This window comes from Euphorbia lathyris, chromosome 10, assembly GCF_963576675.1.
Source record: "Euphorbia lathyris chromosome 10, ddEupLath1.1, whole genome shotgun sequence".
NCBI classification, from domain to species: Eukaryota; Viridiplantae; Streptophyta; class Magnoliopsida; order Malpighiales; family Euphorbiaceae; genus Euphorbia; species Euphorbia lathyris.
The window spans coordinates 25645601-25666276 of record NC_088919.1 but is presented as its reverse complement, the minus strand read 5'-3'; the positions used below and the strand labels follow the sequence as shown (position 1 = coordinate 25666276).

General features: G+C 36.0%; 1 protein-coding gene across 1 annotated transcript; it reads right to left on the bottom strand.

Moving 5' to 3' along the window:
- Positions 1–6343: 6343 nt before the first annotated feature.
- On the bottom strand, positions 6344–8536 carry LOC136209959 (large ribosomal subunit protein bL28m). The gene is made up of 2 exons (XM_066001598.1): positions 8187–8536; positions 6344–7258 (listed from the first exon to the last, which is right to left on the bottom strand). The coding sequence occupies exons 1-2, from the start codon at positions 8381–8383 to the stop codon at positions 6820–6822; spliced, it is 636 nt and encodes a 211-aa protein (XP_065857670.1). The 5' UTR covers positions 8384–8536; the 3' UTR covers positions 6344–6819.
- Positions 8537–20676: the final 12140 nt, after the last annotated feature.

Sequence of the window (20676 nt, the reverse complement as noted above, 5' to 3'; positions counted from 1 at the left end):
ATCACACCCTCAGCTCTACTACCATTCTGCTGAATAAGCTTGTTGGCATCAAAAGCCCAGTCCATACCATTGTAGCTCTGATCACTCAACAAGGGATTCACACCTATGCTAAAAGGATGGTCTCCATAAAATTGACCATGGTATATCACATGTCTCTTTTTTAGCACATGATCAAAAGCATACCTTCTGGTACTGAGACAGCTAAGGTACGTAGTATCAACCCAGCTCTCCTCTAAATTGTATAAACTCTCTTTCGAGCTGAGGAACATGACTACACACATAATTGACCAGGATCCTACTGATCAACTAACAGAAGCCCTACATCTTCTGAACATGAACAAAGCTGTTGTAGAAACCTTGGATAAAAAAGGTCACTACCTTTTACAGTCAGCACCAGACCATGAACCAGAACCTTCACCTAATTTTCAATCATTACAAGATGTTGGATGCTGCCATTCTGAATATCCATCAGAAGTACACCTACGCTCTTGCTGACACATCCATCTAGAATGCTAAGGCGCTTTAACTGATCCTCTCAGAAATGAGTCGTGGTGGCACCTTCTCTCCTGAGCATTCCATACTAGCAAAGACATTTTTATGGGTCTGAAGAAGAGTAATGAGCTCCTCCGAAAGTACACTGATCATATTATGGCCAGACCGTTCAATCCTCCTTCTGAAGCTTATAAAATGGGGGAGAAAAACAACCTAGAGAAGGATCCCCCATTGACTAAACCACCACAAAAATCCAATACCATATCTATAAATTTGCATAAGTAGATGCCAAGTATTTTAAGATAGGTATTGTTGTACTCATAACAATAAGTTATTGAGCTTTATCCTTGAACCTTTTGTTGATGCTAAATATATAATATCCTTATGACTCCGAATATTTGCGCTACTAATTTAACTTACTCGCGTTTTAGTTTTCTTCTTCTGAATGTTCTCAATATTGCCATATCTTAACTTAGAACGTCTAACAAAGTAGTTAAAACACCAACCTACATCAAGCTACTTTTGTCTTTTGACACATATATATAAATTGCATGCTTTCGACGTTAAAACCACATCTGATATTGAATATGCTAAAGTTCCAATAAACTCTGAATTTATTTTGCTACTGAATATTTTAGCCCTTTGATTGTTTATCAAGCTTAACGAAATTTAGCAGTGCAACCCTTATGAGGAAGTATCCAAAAGCAAGAGTAAGTTCAATAATTTTGGGGGAGTAAGTTATCTATTTCTTCTCTGAAATTTTTTGTCATCTTAAAAAATGAGGAGATTGTTGAAACACAATTTCTAAAAGTTTTTTATTCTAACAAAAATAAATTAATTAAGGAAATTAGATCACTAAAAATATTCAAGTCAAATGAATTAAATTAAAATTGATTTAAGTTAACTATGTTTGTTAAATGTCTTAACACATAAGCTTTAAATCAATAAAAATAAAAAAAGGCCTTACAATGCACAAAGGCCCAAAAAGGCTGAACTTCTGGAACCAAAAGAAAGAAGTTCAAAGGAACCAGAAGTCCAGAAGCAATAGAGACGGATAGTCGGCGTTGACCTTGTCACATCACGCATATTTCCCAAACTAGCAACAAGGACAAGCTACAAAAGCCATGTTCCCTTAACGTCTCTATGGACACGCCTAACTTCGAAAGTTCACAGGCTACACGTCTGCTAAATTAGAAACGCAGCTCATGACAAAAGAGCTCATCCTTCTGCAACGGAACTTTTGGAGAAAAGAACACAGAAGTCAGAATCTGATGTTGACAGAAATTGTTTCCCTCCAAACAGCGAGTTTGAATTTCAAACGGAACCTCTGTCCAACCACTATTATAAATACCAAGACATGCTCATTGAGAAGTTGACGAAAATCCTAAGCTGCTAAAAGAGATCAATTCTTTCAAAGTGTTTGTAATACACAATCATTGTAATATTTGTGTTCGTCCAAAAGAGATTTAGATCTTCATTATGTTCCTTCTTAGAACCATTTTATGTTCATGGTATTTCAGAAGCTCTGATGTTTGCTTCGGTTATAGGCAAATAGCTAAGAAATAGATAGTTGAGAGAAATTATAAATGAAGGTACTTTATAGAGGCTCTGACTATTGTATAAACGTTTGTGTTCTACCCGTGAAAGATTGCTTTAGTGGATTAAAGCTCAGAAGAAAGTATTCTGAGGACTAGACGTAGGCTAGAGACCGAAACAGTATAAATCTATTGAGTAACTATTTTCTAACTCTGCCTCTATTGCTTCTGATTATTTATGCTCTAACACTTATCCTATATATATATATATATATATATATTGCTTCTGACTGATTTTTTTTTAAAAAAAATTTGCGCACAATGCGCTTACATTAAAGAAGAAAGAAAAATCCCCACCAAACCCGGATGTGATTCGAACTCATGACCTCCCTAGTCATAGGTAAGCTCTCAACCACTAGGCTAAGAGCTTCACCACAATTGCTTTTGACTGATTGTCATACAAACGCTAATTATAGTTTCATCAGAAGCTCTGTCCAAATTAATAGCATGTTGTAACATACTCTTTGAAATCAGAACCAAGCTCAGTAGACCATACTTGTCACTGATATGAACTTGCTTCTGATCTTGAATTTTGTTTCTGTGCTTAGCAAACAGAAACACGCCACGTGATTACAATTTAAAAAGGTTAAAAAGTAACCAATAGTTCCATTCATCCCTTTTTGGAACTAATGCTACCTCACAAGGGACCAACAAACTCCACTATCTTCCTTATTTTTTTCCGATTTACATGAAAAATTTGAAATGCCTTTTTTCCTTTGCGATCTGGTTTTCTTTCACAATATTTTTTTTTCTTCGGATATTGGTCCTAATGTTGAAATCAAGCAAGTAAGGGCTTGATTGGATGAAGGGTAGGGAAGGGTTAATAAAGGAAGGGTAGAGAAGGGTAGGAAAAGGTAAGGAAAGGGAAGGAAGGGGAAGGAAGGGTAATTTCTAACCCTTCCAAACCCATCAAATTGGAGGGTTCAAAATTGGATGCAATTTGTTAAAAAGAAACCCTTCAAAACCCCTCCAAATCCTTACCCTCCTAAGTTTTTTATGTTCCAAACATGGGTTTGTAGAAACCCTTATTAACCTTTCATCCTCCCAAACAAGAGTTTCTATCAATCCTTATTAACCCTTCCCTTACAAGGGTATATGCAACAGCAAAAACTTAGAAACAGTGGGACTTCAAAACAACCAAGAGAGAGAGCCATTTTGGCTTCCTGCTATGATACAACAAGATCAGGTACTTTATTAGAGGGTTTAAGGGTTCTTTATTTGGTTTCGTATCTCTTCATCACTCTTACATATCTCCCCAATTTCATACATCCTCATCTTTTCTTCTAATTGATTTGCTGTGGTATGTTAATGATGCCACTAATTTACCAAACAGAAATTAAATATTTCGCCAAAAAGGAAATGTTGGTGGGAGACCTTCAAATTCCATGCCATTTTTTAGTTATATTTTAGCAGTAACTTTTGAATTTATATTATTTTTAAATTTCATTTCCACCTTAATTTTTATATGCTTAATCACGAAAATGAATTCCTTAAATAGAACAACAACAACAAAGCCTTAGTCCCGAAATGATTCGGGGTCGGTTAACATGAACCATCATATAAAACCGTGAAATCAAGTCGTGTCATCGACACAAATTCTCTCCCTCCACTCTTTCCTATCCACTACCATATTTTCCGCAATCCCCAATAAACTCATATCACTCTCGATCACCCTCCTCCAAGTTTGCTTAGGTCTTCCCATACCCCTCACCACTACATCCCTTTGCCACTCTTCAGTCCTCCTAACCGGCGCATCAAGCGCTCTTCATCTTACATGGCCAAACCACCTTAGTCGGTTTTCCCTCATTTTATTCTCAATTGATGTAACCCCTACTTTTGTCCTAATTATTTCATTACTCACCCGATCCTTTCTCGTATGACCACACATCCATCTCAACATACGCATCTCCGCCACCGACATCTTATGAGTGTGAAAATGGAATCTAATCCAATAAATTGTTTTTCCAGCAAAATCCTTCATTATTATTCAAAAAAAGAATTTTCTATTGAGTATACATGGAAAATGAAAACTTTGCTCTTGTATAATATTATAAAACTAGAATTCATTATGCATCTGAGCTTGAAAATAATCTTTGAGTCCAGATTGATTTCAAGTTTTGTGTTATTTGTTGTTTTCCATCTTAAAATCTCTGGAAATAACCATGAATGTGATACAGAAGGCGACTCGGCATCTCATTGTTTTGTCTATCATTTTTGAAGTTTGTCTCATCTTCTTTTCAATTATCTGTATTCAATTACCATCGATTTCAATCTGCAACATGGTACGTCCCTCTCTCTATCTCATATGGATTTTCAGCAGAATAAAACACCGTCTCTTCGGGTTTGACTAGATTAAAACGAGTCTCTTTAACAACATGGGTATTAAGAAACATATTCATCTGTGTTGCTCTCTGTTTATGTTTTCGATCTGCTTCAAGATGGAAAGTCTCACGCTTGTTTTAATTTTCTAATTGTTGCTTTGTTTGGTAAAGAGTTTTTTTGGGATAAAATTAGAGGTTTGAGTCAAGTCAAATCTTTAACAGTGGTGTTTGGTAAAAAAAAATGTTTGAAAATGCTTATTAGATCCAAAAAGAAAATTTTAAAAAAGTTCATTTTAGAATCTTTTTCAATTAGCTTATTACTTCATCTCTTTTGAACGACATTTTTACACCTAATTATTACTCTTTAATCTCAAATAAATGTTTTATCACGTTTTTATTTGTCATTTATCGAACAGCTATTAGCAATCAGCTAAGTTTTACCAAACAAGTTTACACAATCGCTAACCAAAAAATAATCAGCTAATAGCTTTTTGCCAAACAAGACCCGTGTCTTTTTGAATTGAAAAGAGTTAAAAGATTGAGATATCGATTCATCCATGACCTTGGCAGAATTCGCTTCACTGCCCATGAATTGAAACTTAGCAAGAGTTATATCTCAGATATTTCTAATTCTTGAGTTGCTTCTCTTAATTTAATTCAATTGGTTATCTGTTAGTATTCTGTTTGCCCAGACCATGTTGATTTTAGAGGATTGAGCGATTCTCGATTGTTTTCTTTTGTGCTGGCAATGCTCTTTGATTTAAAATGGCGAAGGAAGTTTTTGAAGTGGTTAGTTTTTTTATTTGTACTAACGTACAATTTTTTTTTTTTTTTTTTTGTTCAAGGGTTAATTTGACTGTGATATTAAAATTGTTACTTAGAATTACTTTTACATATTTGGTGGCTTATACAGTTTTAGTGATTTTTAATAATTTAAGCTTATACGTTTCAAATGGTTGATGGAGCATAACGACATATATGATATATCGATGCTATGTAAGGAGCATATATGTTATTTGGTAAAGACTATGGTTACTTATGTTTTTTTACAAAATAACCATTACTTTGCGTATTTTCACCATTGGATTATGGTTACTTTGTTTTACTTTGTGTGTTTTCACCAATAAATTAATTACCATTGGATTAAAAGGTATAAAATTAATCCAATGGTGAAAACACACAAAGTAATAATTACTTTGTCAAAAACAAACTAACCATAACTTGCACTCTAACTCAAATGGTTAAACTCTATACCCATTCAATCATAAAGGATCCACCAATCACAAGGGATCCAACATTAATTAGACCCTATCATATTATTTTAAAAATTAAAAATATATCATAAAAATAGTCAAAAGCTCAAAATCTATTGAGTGGTTGATAAATGCTCAATATATTAAACTAACTCCAATGGAAAAGAGTTTAATAAAGGAGTATAACGAGTGGTTCATCGTACTCCATTGGAGATGCTCTAATTACCAACTTTAGATGTGTGATAACACTCAAAATGGCCTCAGAAGTTGACATGCAGGGATCAGTATCATTTCCGATGTTGGCAAAACTTGACAAATTAACCAAAATTTGACAAACTTTTAGGTATTAAAATTGATTGCTTTTGGGCTAAAATAACTGTCTGTCAACATTAGGAGCCATTTTGACCAATCATTCGTGATAAGTCATAACAAAAGTTGAGTATAAAAAAACAAACAAAAAGGAGTGCAACATGATCCAGCATTTATGTACTTGAATATAAAAAGAGAAACATGATCATCAAATTAATATCATTAGGTTATTTTAACAGATTCTTGACATCTTTACCAACATATAACAAAACACCTAAACATGATATCATCACTTGTCGATGGTAAACTTACAAGAAATGAAATTTTAACCATTCTTAAATCTACCACTACTTCTACGTATACTATAAATACATATTCAACCACAATTTCAAACATTTAACATTCTATCTCCATTGAAAATAAGGGTATATATTAAAAATATTCAGGAACCTCATCCCATTTTGGCGTCGGGGACAAAATGTCCCCGTTTCCGTCCCCACAGGCAACCATTTCGGGAATTCCTAATCCCCGATGGATCGGATCCCTGCAGGAAACAGGAAATCCCTGTCCTGATGCCACCCTAGAGATCAGTAGAACCAAACAATGCAAACCTTTGGAAACAATGTAGAGAGATTACAATTTTCAAAAGAACACTTAAAAAGGACCAATATAGTTATTATTTCTAATATTGCAAAGATCTGTAGACAAAAAAAAAAAACTCATTTAAATGTTCCAACCATTGCACCTTCATCCACAAGATTCAAATGGTGGAACATCACAGAAGGTGAGACGATTGGGACTTTTAAACTGGGCAACATAATTTTCTGAGGCTAATAACAAGATTAAAACTCAATAGTTAGCCACAATCTTACCTGGATAGTCTTCGGTGCTTGATAAGGTGAAACTAGTCCAGCTTCTACCTTCCTCGGTTTGCTTCTGTTTGGTCCGATCAGCATTCAACTGTTTTCTGAATTCCTTACGAGCCTCCCTTTCAGACAGTTTCAAATCTTTGAAACCCTCTTCAAGTTTGGCTTCATCTTCTGCCAAAAAGAAGACTACATCCCTCTTCCCAATTTCTTCATACAGCTTTTCAATCTTAGCTTTCCAAAAGAGGCCCGTTTCTGAGTTCATTTTTTGGTAAGGAGTCTTTAGCAGGTACTCGTCAATCCCTCCTACTTTGTCTATGCAACGAAGGGCATGAGTTGTGACTTGAATTTTAATATGTCGGTCTAGGATGTAACTGAATAGTCTCTTCTCCTGAACATTTGGCTTCCAATTCCTCCTGGTCCTGTCGTCACAATTACCAACATGAAAAGTGCACTTCAGCACCATCAATTACTCCTAAACAGAAATCCACAAACAAAACAACATATGTATTTATGTTAAAGAAAAACTGAGCATCAAAGTCCAGAAAGTTGTAGAAGTAAACTTCAAAAGAGACACACTCAAGATTATGTGATGAATTTTATAAATCACTTCCAACTGGAGCAGAACTGAAAATCATGGCATTGACAGGCATACCAAACTCAGCTAGTAAATCTTTTTGGATAACATATGGTGTTCAATGTGGAAAAAAAATCCATCTCTTCAAGATCAAACAGAAGTTTTAATTTGAGAAGAATCTAAGTTACATATTCAATAGTGAAATTCTGAAAGCAACAAAGGGAATTGGCGACTTGCAGAAGAATGCTACATTGTCACCTAATGATTAAAGTGAATCAAGCATTTCAATAAGAGTTTAATTGCAAAAATTCTTCAGCGTAAGAAGGAAAAACACAAGATTCAAAAAGTTTTCTTGACTCATTCTGATGCAGACATTTCCAGTTACATACATTACATAGATATGCTTGCTAGTGGCCGCAGCAGCTTTCCAACTAGTTAATGTCTGAAATCAGGCATATGCAAACCTAAGTTGTTCATATTTACCGATTGTCTAACTCTATTGATCCAAAACCCAATACACATCTATCCTTCATTTACAACATTCTCTAACACTTTCAGAGCAAGGAGAAGGCGATAATATTAACATCAACAGACTAATGTGTTCGGAAGCCACACCATTTCCAGGAGATCAATAACAAGATTGTAGATCGCACCAACACGGCTAATAGTAATAAAAACACAAAAAATTGCCCAAAATTGTTCACCACTCATCACATACCGAGACATAATCCAAACCCACCAAAAAATGAAAAGAAGGGAAGGAGAGTACAAACTTGTTACCGCCGTCTTCACTGACACGATTGCCGAACTGGATGTGGCGACCAGCATACAAGCCACGATTGGCTCTGCCCATAATGATCTTTTTATCGGGTATGCATTTCTTGAGCGATTCCTTAACTCCCGGTGCCAAATTTTTCTCTCCTACCTTTTTCAGTACCTTGTTCATAATTTCCCTCCCTCTAAAAGCCATTTTGAACCCCTCTGCCTCACCCTAGTTCCTGCTAAACTAAATTTTCCACAGCTGTAGCAAAAAGGATCGACTGATCTTAGTAGCAAAAAGGATACGGTGAATTGTATAATTGAACTAAGTAAAACCCTAATCTCCAACAATGAAACATGTAATTGTGTCATTGTCCAACACTCTAGTTCAAGCCCATATATTGTTTCAGTTTTAGTTTTACTTGTCTTTTTCTATTTTTATTTTTATTTTTTTTAGAGAGTGAGATGGGGGATTAATTTGGCTCTTAAGATTATTATTATTGATTTCTTAAAAAAATATTATTATTAATCAGTTGTTCAATTTTACCATCATTGTAAAAACAAGAATAGCTTAATTTTATCTTCATACTATTAGCCAATTTCACTATTTTTCAAAGAAAAAAAATAATTCAATTCATCACTAAAAAAAAAATGATAAAATCCAATTAAAGATTTAGAGGTTCATATAGTTATTGTTAGTTGTTTATTTATGATAGCTAAAAGAAATTCACTTTTCCCTCAAAAAAAAAAAGAAATTCACTTATTTTTATTCAAAAACAACTATTAGCAGGTTATTACTCAATATTAACCAGATATACTTTATGAAATAAAAAAAAACAACTGAATAGTAAAAAATATTGTTAGGAAAAAAGAAAATATTGCGATAAAGAAAACCTAGTCTCTCCAAGCGATTGACGGCAGAATCCTTCATATCTCGCGGTGAGGGTCCGACTGCCGGTGACTATGGGAGTAGTCTCTCCGTTTCTGTGAGAGGGTTATACTGCGTGTATTGATTTGGCTTTTGCTTCGATAGTCGTTTTGGTGAGGGTGTTTTCTTCCTAAGTTACTGAATCATGAGTTCTACGATCTGCTGGGAGAAAGGCTGCGGTGAAAAAAGGTTGCAGCTCTTCCTACAAATCGCAAGGCTAGTGCTTTGGTGAGAAAGGGTATTGTTGGGAGAAAGAAGCAGGTGGTTCTGCGATTTTGAAGAAGACTAGAGGGAAAACCATATCAGAGTGGAGCGGCTGCCGGAGAGGTCTGTGCTGGTGTTTGGAACAGAAAGAATGGAGGGAATTGGGGATTTTGGGGGAATAAGAAAGAATCTGATTGCAAGAATCTGGCAATCAGGATGAATGAAAAATCCACCAATCTTTCATTTACTGAAGAGGAAGACGATGGCTTGACGATTAAGCTACCTACAACCCCAACAGACAGGGAGGACAGCGGGTTGAGGATGGTGGGTACATTTATTTCAGTCAGTCCTGTCAATTTTTCCAAGCAATTAAGCTGAAAATGGCAGGGTAATGGAGGCCAAGTAGGGGTGTGACAATCCTTGAAATAATGCCTAATTTATATTCTTTTGAGTTTTACCATGAAATTGATAAGAATAGAATTATAGGGGGGTCATGGATGTTTGATAACTATGTACTGGTAATGAAAGAATTGCCTGAATATGAAAAACCGGAAGGGTAGATTCGAACATGATGGAAATATTGGTACAATTATTTGCCTTTCGTTTAGGAGCGTTGAATGAGACTATGGGCAAACAATTGGGAGAATTTCTAGGGGTATTTATGGAATATGATAGGAAAGCTAGGTAGGAGGGCTGAGTACGGGTTTGAGGATTAGGTTTCGTTTTGACGTTAGAAAACCATTTAAACGGTTTAAAAAGATATGGAGAGCGGCCCACGATCCTATTTTGTGAAATTCAAATATGAGAGAATAAGTATATTTTGTTATCCGAGTGGGGTGTTGGGGCATGCGGAACCATATTGTGAACGTCAGTTTGAGAGGGATAGTCATCTGATTCCTAGAGAATAAGGAAAGTGGTTAAAGGCCCCAAGAAGAAGAGGGGGCAATCAGAGTGGGGCGAGATGGTTAAGGGAACCAGGAGATCAAAATGAGGGAATAGAGGGAATGGGGGGAAGACAGGTTATGTATGTGCGATATGGGGTGAGCCTATTGAGGGAAATTGATCCAAATATAGGGCATAGAGGGTCAACAAACACATTGGGGACAACTTTTGAAACTAGGGGATAAAACGAAAGGAATTATGGGGAGTGAGAGTGGGGAAAATAGTGAAAAATCAGTAGGAGCGGGGGAAGGGGGAGTGGAGAAGATGTTCATATGATCAGTGAAGAGGAAATTGAATTGAGAATTCCGGAGGATATGAAGAGAGTGAGGGGGTTGGGTCGGGAAAAGTTTAGGGTTCACTAGGTGTAGAGAAGGAGGGGAGTAATAAGGGACAACCAAATGAGAAATCTATTTCTAATATGGATGAGGATTTCCTGGCAACCAATCAGACCCGCCGATTGGAATTGTTGTAGCCTAGACTAAACAATAAATTTATAGGAGGGGAGATTAATCGATGAACTTCGGAAGGAAGGCTTTCCTTCCAACCAGAATGATGACGATTGATGTTCTTTGATGACGATTGACGTTCCTTGATGATTGTTGATGTTGCTTGATGATTGTACCTGTTACAGTGTGGGAAGCGATCTTCCCACAAACACTCTGATGCCTAAGTTAGATACCGTAATAATGGTACTCTTATATCTCTCGAAATCCAACCCCCATCTCCTTAATTGAAAGGTTATTTATAGGAATTAAATAAGGAAGTTACATGGATGGAGGTTACCTGGGAGTTATCAGAAGGATACAGTTTTCAATCGTGGATGCAGTTAATAAACCATTTAATAACTTTTAGGATTATGTGGAGGTATATAATGTTGGTCCCATGTAACGTAGTAGGATTAGTTCCAAAGGGGGGGGGTTAGGAACTAATGTAACTTTTTCGCTTAATAATGCTGACTTAATTAAATGTTTGACAATTTAACTCAGCTTTAGGTCAGCAAGGCTGAGTGAGGTATGAGACAGCTTTAATCAGATACTGACTAGAGCTATTTCAATTGTGAGTTGGGAAGTAATACTTTAGGTCAGCTTCCAACTCAGCACTCTGATTGCTCAGCGTCAGTTTGTACAAATTATTTACTGAGCAATTTAAGCAAGCAACACACACACACACACACACACACACACACACACACATATATATATATATATATCAAGAGAAAGGGTTAGAGATTACTCAGCAGACTTATCCTAGTTCGGCCTCACCGCCTACGTCCAGTCCCCAGAATCCCTCCGAGCTTTCTCAATCCACTACTGAGCTCTTTAAAGGTAGAGCACAAACCGTTTACAATAGCAACTGAGTATGCAAGAGTATCGTCCTCTATTCATCTACTCAATCCTATCTACCATTGAACACTATAACCGAGTATTCAGATTTTCTCTACCACTGAGTACTATAACCGAGTACTCAGCTTCACTCTTCTAACCTTTACAATTGATACATGATTTTTCTCACAAAACGAAGAACACTTTAGATGAATAAAATTCACTCTAGACTTTTACACAATAATTGGAATTGGGTGTAAGAACTTGCTTTTTCTATTCAGACAGCTTCTCTTTTGGATTTTTGACTTAGTGAAGATTTTGCTTGTCTGTATCTCTTTTGTATGTATTCGACAATGATCCAAGTGATGAACTTGTCCATTTATAGTGAATTCTGAAGCTTCAATGATTTGAAAATCTGACATAGCCGTTGAGAAGAACGGTCTTCTTCGTCATCATGTGGTCAGCTTCTAGAACCGCAGGCCAATCCTGTCTTCTGATTTGTGCAGGAGCCAGGTTTGCCAGTTTCATCTTCTTGCACTAGGTTTGTCTTCTTGTCAAATGTCAGATGGTCCATGCGTCTCGAAAAGGTCCTTGAAACGGATTTCTGAGGCTTCTGAAATGTGTCAGACTTTGTCTCACAAGTTAATGGATAATTGGACACTGACTTGATATCACTCAGCTTGGCTTTAGCGGCATCTTGAATATTGCTCAGCTTGACTCCGCAGCTTCGCCTTCAAGCTTTCTTGAAGAAGACATTTCTTTGGAAGGGCTGAGTTGAGTTCCACTCAGCTTCCGCTATGTGACTTCTTATGTTGACTTTGTTCTGTCTTTCTTTTATAGACTTTAAGTTCCTGTTCTCGTTAGTTAATGTTGAGCGATTTCCGCAAGTGCACGGTATACGCTTGTAGTAATAAAAGATATCGATCCCACAGGGAACGTTTTTTAACAAAACTTATTCTGAATCGGTTAAATTTACTTTTAGGTTTATAATATGGAAAAATCGTTTAATCGGTTTTGGTTTTGAAATTGCTAGAATAAGAATTAGATTAGAGTATGAAGATGTTAGAAAATATCTGATTTAAGAATGAATTTGCAAAACAGGAACGTTTTAGTACTTTAGAAAAGTAAACAAGTATATTTGTTTGCATTAAGCAAAGAAAACAACTTTAAACTTTGTACGAATTATAAAGATGAAATAAATGACGGAACCTCTAATTAATAGGCTTTGAACGCGACAAAACCCTTATCCGGGATAATTGCCCTTAACCAAATTAAAACTCTACCGAGATAATAATTTGCCTAAGTGTTCAACAAAGTTTCCTTGTAAAGATTTTGAATTAAACTACGTTTTAATGAAAACACCAGCAGTCACTTTAGTGGATTGGTTACCATAAGTGCTGCATAAAAATCTATCGAATAGAACAGACTTTATTAGATGAAATATAAATTGATACAAGTTTACAGAGAACATGGAGCATGGAAACATTCGACGACGTGCAAGTGAACGGGTTGTCAATCCTTTCCTTGGGTTTCGTTAGAGTTTGTCAGGCTCAGGGGCGGATCCTCTACTCAATCTTCTCGTTGAATCTTCGTAATAGAGACTGGGTCGGTCTACTACCAAAATGTAAACTAAACTGGAACAATGTCTAAACGCTGCTGAGTTTGTTATTATTTAGTAAACAATGTGTGTACATCATATTGCTTTTTACAGAATCGAAATCTAACTTCTGAATCACTTGACTCGGAATTTCTGCATAAATTCTATACTAATCTCTTTCTTCTACACATATCACACTATCCATCAACTCTTTATTTATAGATGTTGAAGAGTCTTGATTGAAGTGTCGTGTCCGTTGTGAAGGATCGTGTCCGTTGCGAAGAATCGTGTCTGCTGCGAAAGGACGTCTTTATCCACCCGAACGATCGCGTTTCATTGAAAACGAAAGTGTGTAACTAGGCTTCTAAAATCTCCTGCTCGTACCGAGAATATTAAATTCTCTACCGAGAATGGGGGAGCAACAATTTGGTCTTCGGACGAAGGGAAAGAGGGCTGAGGAACGCGTGTCGCGATCGTGAATTTGAGGGCCGCAGTCGCGGCACGGAACGTTTTTCACCTCTCCGGCTTTCGTTTGTGTCCTCGACTTGGCGTTATTAATTTTCGTCGTCTTCGACTCCTTTTGTAGGGTTTTTCTTCTATTTTTGAGCTCTTTTTACTCCTATTTGGATTTTACCAAATATTTATGTACCTTGCATGAAAGAAACATATTCGGGAGTAAAAGTATTCTAAATAGGTATAAATAGCATAAATTCGTAGCAATATTGATGTAATTACTAATGATATTTTAGGTATATTTTGGGCTTAACAAATCTCCACACTTAATCTTTTGCTAGTCCCGAGCAAAATTTCTCTGAATTTATTCTTTAATTAATCTCTTCATGAAAATAAAACATATATCTCTATATTACCTTTTAAATTAGTTAAGCCGAAAAGACTAACTTCGCATGGCAAATTTATACGTAAAACATCAAACTAACTTAGTATAATATACGATATATCATTTGTCTTGTATTTTCAATTTTTGAATTGAAGCATTCGGGACGAAATAAGCACGCATGTTATTGAGTCTTTCGTCTCAAGGCATTTCAAAGCACAAAATTTCCTTTCTCAAACCTAAATATATAAGATATATTATTTTTAAATAAGTACTTTGGATTAATTTATTTGCTTAGTTACGCCCGAGATAAGGGTGGTCTTGATCGTAACTTTATACGTATTTTATTGCTTTGTGTTCGCTTAAGAGGTACCGACCATGCCATGGGTGGACGCAATCGTTACTTTAAACTTATACACGCTTAATTTTTTTAAACGTTCCTTCCATACCTCGATTGTGATAAGGATGCTCGCAACCGTGGCAAAAAGTAAACGGTACTTAATTTTCTTCCCTTTCATACCTCGATTGTGATAAGGTTGGTCTCAATCGAGGCCAAAAGTTAAGAATTCAACTAATTGATTAATTAATTTGAAACATGAAATTAAAATTGTAACTTGGGAAAAAGAAAGATAGCACATTCATCCTATATTGACTTAAAATTCAACATGTATTATGGCTAAAGTTTCCTTAAAAACTTCAATTGGTGTTAATGTAAGACGAAATCAAACCGAGCTAAAATTGTTAGTTCAATTTAATGCCTATAAACCTAATTGAAAACTTAAAATAAGATTTATTGTATCACGAATTGCATGATATAAAATAGAGATTAAAATAAAGAATTTTTGTTACTTAAATACATTCACTCGAGACAATTTTACTTAAAATCGTATCGGAGATTTGTGAAAAATTTGAAAAATATTACCCGTATACGTATAGAAATATTTTTTCTAACGATAATGATAACCTAAACAAATAATCATATTAACTTATGGTTAATTTATGAACATATGAAAAATAAAATGTGTTGCATTTGTAGAAGATTATTCATTGCATTTATTCATTTTGCAAAATAATATTTTCGTAGCATTTATTCGTATATGTGGAAATGATATATGTATATCTCCTCCCACACTTAAATTGGACCATGTCCTCATTGGTGCACAAATGGAGAAAACATAAAAAATAAATACGAAATAAGGCATACGAAACAAAGATTGAAATAGTAGGAAATTAAACATTCAACATAAAAAAAGAGAAAATGTACCAAACATATGAAAATGAAAATTGTACCAAATATAACAAGATAAAAAGAAAATAAAGAAAACAACCTAAGCTTGAGGTGGGGAATCCGGAGGTGTAGGTGAAGTCTCCACATTTCGGCGTCGGAAAAAGGAAAGCATCCGATGCCGAGTCGATCTATGCTCACGCCTCAAAAGGTTGAGGTTGTCATTCATCACCATATTGTTTTCAACCAAATCATCAATTCTTAAATTCATTTGACGATTGTTGGAATTGATTTGGTTCAAAATTCTACGCAAATCTACCGGATCATCCTCCGCTTGAGGTGCTTGGGGTTGTGGTTGAGCCGGTGGTTCATCCTCCTCGCCTTCCGCCTCTCCACCACCTTCGGTACCTACAAATTGAGAACTTGAAGCGCCACCACCTATAGTGCCACGAAGATGGGCAATACGGGTAGCATAGGAAATAAAGACGGGAGGTCCTTGTGGAAGCAATAAATGAGCTCGCTCAAGAGCCGAGATGTCCAAAAGTGGAACATACCCACGGTAGGTGGACATGTCATAATCGGCCAACTCATCCCGTGCTCCCAACACAATAGCGGTGATAAAATTACAAAGAGAGATTTGAATGGTACTAGCCCTCGAAGCACGGAACAAATTATCAAACAAAATACCAATGCTATCAATCCGCAAGCCTTTAAGCAAACTATCCAAAACATACAAATCCCGAACCTGAATCTTGGAACTCTCAACATGACCAAACAAGGAGAAACTCAAATACTTATGAAAGAAGAACACACAATTGTCCTTAATCAACTTGCTTGAAGTGTTTTTCGAATTAAAATAATCTGGATCCGAGAGAGTTTGCCAAACAGCATCATTATCAAAATCCCTAGGCTTATCATAAAAATCAAAAGTAGGGAAACCAAACATGTTTCCCATTGCTTCATAATCAATGGTGTAAGTTGTACCTTCATTCCTAAAAGAGATGGAAGTTTTCTTCTTGTTCATGGTCAAAGTGACCAAAAATTCCACTACATATTCATTAATACGCGGGAAACGCATATTAACGAATTCTTGCCAACCCAAAGCTTCAATAAAAGCATCAATCCGAGTAGAGAAATTTAATGTTCTTACCGAATGGAAGTCTAAGAAGTGCATATCTACAAATTGGCGGTCGGCTTGTGAAAAATGTTTGAAACGAGCGGCTTCTTCCTCCGAAGCGATGTCAAAATAAGCTCCACATTGAACCCAAAGGTGATTAGCTTCCGTAACAGCGGGCTTGTTACCAACACGCTTAGTCCTAACCATGGTGATGGTGTTTAGTGTTTTTTAGGGTTTGAGAAGAAGAAGAAGAAAAAGGAATTGAGAGAAAGATTAAAGCTTGAAGATGAGTTTGGGGGTTTTGAATTGGAAGTGATTGAAAATAGAAAAGAGGATAGAAATTGGAGTGAATAAATTGGGAAGAGTAAAAGTAAATTTTTGGGGAAGAGTTTGGAGTAAGGGATTGGGTAAAAATAGAGGTGATGTGAGGTTTGTGTAAGAGGTAGGTTTATATAGGGTTGTATAGGTAGGTGTATGGGTAGAATAGGAATAGGAATAGGCAAAATTTGGTGTCAAAATCGGATTGAGAAATGCCTACAGGTCGCGTGTCGCGACCGAGAATCGCAAAGCCGCGACCGCGACACGCGACTTTCAGGCAATTATTCGTCCTGAAATTGGGCCAGTGTTGCTGCTCATACCGAGAATTATTAATTCTCGGTAGAGAATTGGTCAAAATGGCCTATTTGGGTGCCTAATGACTTGGTTTGTGCAATTTTGTTGATTGAATGGTTCCTGAACTTAATAGTAAGTGTTCCTGCACTTAAAACTTAAATAAATGACATTAATTGCAAGGAAAACCAAAGGTTTAACCTTAATAAATTGAATTAAAGTGTAATAAATTGGTTATGAAGAATTAATGAAACTTAAATGTGCATTTATGCATATAAGTTAAGAGAACCATATTAAATGCATAATAAGTGCATGTTAATACATATTTAATACATGAATTGAATTGATTAAATGAAAACTTAATTCATTAAAAATAAATCGAGTTACAAAAAGAATTAAATGTGGATATATGTGTGGAAAAATAGAAAACCATACTAGTTCATGTGAATCCTTTTTATCTTAATTTGAGTTAAGAATCGACCCATATGAAATATGCTAAGTATAGATAATGGATCAAATAGATAGTTAAGAATTGAACTAAATAAAATCTTTATTATATCAACATATGTACAAATAAGGAAAACAAAACAATAATTAATACAAAACAAAATATGTACAAAAATAAAATAAAAAAACATAAACTATTCTACATATTCATCCCTATCAAACGGGATTCCTCTAGCCTTAATACGCTCAATTTCTAATTGCACGAAAGCTTGACGTTCCGTTGCAGAAATAAAATGCGGGCCGGCACGAAAGACACGTTTCACAAGTCCTTCGTACTCGAGAAACTCATTGTCAATTGTCGGGAAGAATTCATCATCACTCCAAGGAATATCAATTGTACCCTTGGTACCGAGAATTATTCCACAGATTATATTGCCGAACCCAATCTTCTTATCTTTGGATCGAGAAGCGACGACAAGACCCTCCATCAGAATTTTGGAAGAATCCACTGTATTTCCCTGGAATACATCCCAAAGGACATACAAATCAGTGTCACGGACTACACTACTGAATGTGCGCCCGAATAAACTGTGACACAGAAATTTGTGCAAATACAGCATGGAACTGGAGTGAAAAGACTTATTGTAGGCGAGTTTTGAATTGAATCGCCAGAATCCAATGAGCATTCTCCAAATATCAGTGGATGTCATGTCTCTTCCAGGATGACGTTTGATTGTATCCCTTGGGGGAAAACCAAACCAAGCATGCAACTCGGGATAGCCGAAAGTGAAGATTTCGCCTTCTCGATGAAAATTGAGACGTACTCGTCGTTTATTAGTGAAACGCACGGTACAAAAGAATTCGAGTATCCAGTCGCCTATTATTGGAAATCGCATTTTGGCGAATTTTGTACACCCTAAGCGTTCCATATAGCGGCTCATGTCATCACTAATTCCAAGTTGGTTGTTAAGGAATTCATCCATATACAACATTCCGGTGAAGAATTTGTAACGGAGATTCCAATAACGCCTACCTTCATCGTGGTTGAAGATATGAAAAGGCGCCCCATATCGTTTAGATAAGTCTGGGCGTTTGTTGCTTGAGGCAGTAGTGTGCCTTGAAGCGTTGTATTTGGTAGGCATGGTGCAAAGTTTGTGTTACTTTAGCAAAGAACGGTGTTGGCGAAGAAAAAGCAGAGTTCTGACAAAGATGAAATGAATTGTAACAGAACTTGAATCCTCTAGGATTAATTTATAAGAGTTTAAGATGAAAAGAGGTATTGTTTTAATTATGAAAAGGTATAAAATTACACCTTTTGGGAATGAAGAAACTTAAGGTTTCGTTTGTCAAGAGGTTCGTTGAAGGGGTTAGAATGTTTCAGACCTGATAGCGCAGGAAACACGCGTGTCGCGACCGAGAATGGCTAAGCCGCGGTCGCGACACGCTGATTTTCTTGCGGAAATCAGGCATCGAAGCTACCTCCCGATTCACGGTAGAGAATTTAAAATTCTCGGTATGAACAGAGAAATCCGAACCTGTTTGGACTATTCTTAAAAAGGGGATTCTCGGCAGGGAATTCTAAATTCTCGGCAGAGAATTTCCTGAAACTTCAAATTCATCTTAATTTCTAAAAATTAAATCTAAAATCATGAAATAAAAATATTTTATGTATTTAAAGCATAACATAAAGTCATCTAATCATAAAATTTGCATTTAAAATAAAATAAACAAAAATATAAAAAGCAATAAAACAAAATAAACTGTATAAGAAAAACTGAGTAATTTATACGTCAGACAATCTTGTTACGAACTCAATTCCTAGTTGGGAAATATTTTCGTAATAGATTTTACATCGATTACCATTAACTTTGAATCGAACTCCGGTAGGACCTTCCAGTTCTAAAGAACCATAATCGAATATTTTGACGACTAGTCCTATCCATCTGGACTTAAGTTTTCCTGGAAATAAACGAAGTCGTGAATTAAATAACAGCACTTTATCCCCAACATTAAAGTGTTTAACTTTAATTTTGGCATCGTGCCATTTTTTCACTTTTTCTTTATAAATCTTTGCATTTTCGTAAGATAGATAACGTAACTCATCTAACTCATTCAAATTGAGCAAACGTTTCTTACCTGCTTGTTGTAAATCAAAGTTAAGTTCTCTAATAGCCCAATAGGCTTTATGTTCTAATTCGACTGGCAAATGACATGCCTTCCCATACACTAAGCGGTACGGAGTCATTCCTATTGGTGTTTTAAATGCAGTACGATATGCCCATAACGCATTATTGAGTTTAGAAAACCAATCTTTTCTAGAAGATGAAACTGTTTTCTCGAGAATCCATTTGAGTTCTCTATTTGATATCTCCGCCTGACCATTTGACTGAGGATGGTACGGCGTTGATACGCGGTGGCGTACGCCATATTTTTTCATAAGCGTTTCAAAACTCTTGTTTATAAAATGAGTACCACCATCACTAACGATGACTCTTGGACAACCAAATCTACAAAATATATCGTCAAGAAAACTAATGACAACTTTAGAATCGTTCGTCGGGGTTGCAATTGCTTCAACCCACTTTGAAACATAATCAACGGCAACTAATATGTAAGTTTTACCATTAGAAGGGGGAAAAGGTCCCATGAAATCTATTCCCCACATATCAAAAACTTCAACTTCTAATATGGTTGTGAGGGGCATCTCATCTTTCCTTCCTAGATTTCCTGTTCTTTGGCACTTATCACAACGAGTAATAAATGAACGGACGTCCTTAAACATCGTAGGCCAAAAGAAACCACTTTCAAATATTCTAGCTGTTGTCTTGTTAACTCCATTATGTCCTCCATAAGAGCTAGAATGGCATTCCGACATTATGGATTCGTATTCATCTTCACCAACGCATCTCCTAATTATCCCGTCACCACAAGTTTTGAACAGAAAGGATCTTCCCAAAAATACTTTTTAATGTCGAAGAAAAATTTCTTCTTTTGTTGGAAATCTAATCCTTCCGGAACAATATTGGCTGCAAGATAATTAGCAATATCTGCATACCATGGTGACATGGCACTTTTTATTTGATAGAGGTGTTCATCAGGGAAATCATCTCGTATACCGATAGTTTCACCTATAGGACCGTTTTCATCTTCAAGTCTCGATAGATGATCGGCGACAAGGTTTTCTACTCCCTTTTTGTCTTTAATTTCTAAATCAAATTCTTGCAATAATAAAACCCATCTAATTAGACGTGGTTTTGCATGCAAAAACTACAGCTAAC

Coding starts and splice junctions, on each gene's coding strand:
- LOC136209959 (XM_066001598.1), bottom strand. CDS start 8,383: ATGGCTTTTAGAGGGAGGGAAATTATGAACAAGGTACTGAAAAAGGTA. Junction 7,259..8,186: donor AGTGAAGACGGCGGTAACAA/GTTTGTACTCTC, acceptor TTGTGACGACAG/GACCAGGAGGAATTGGAAGC.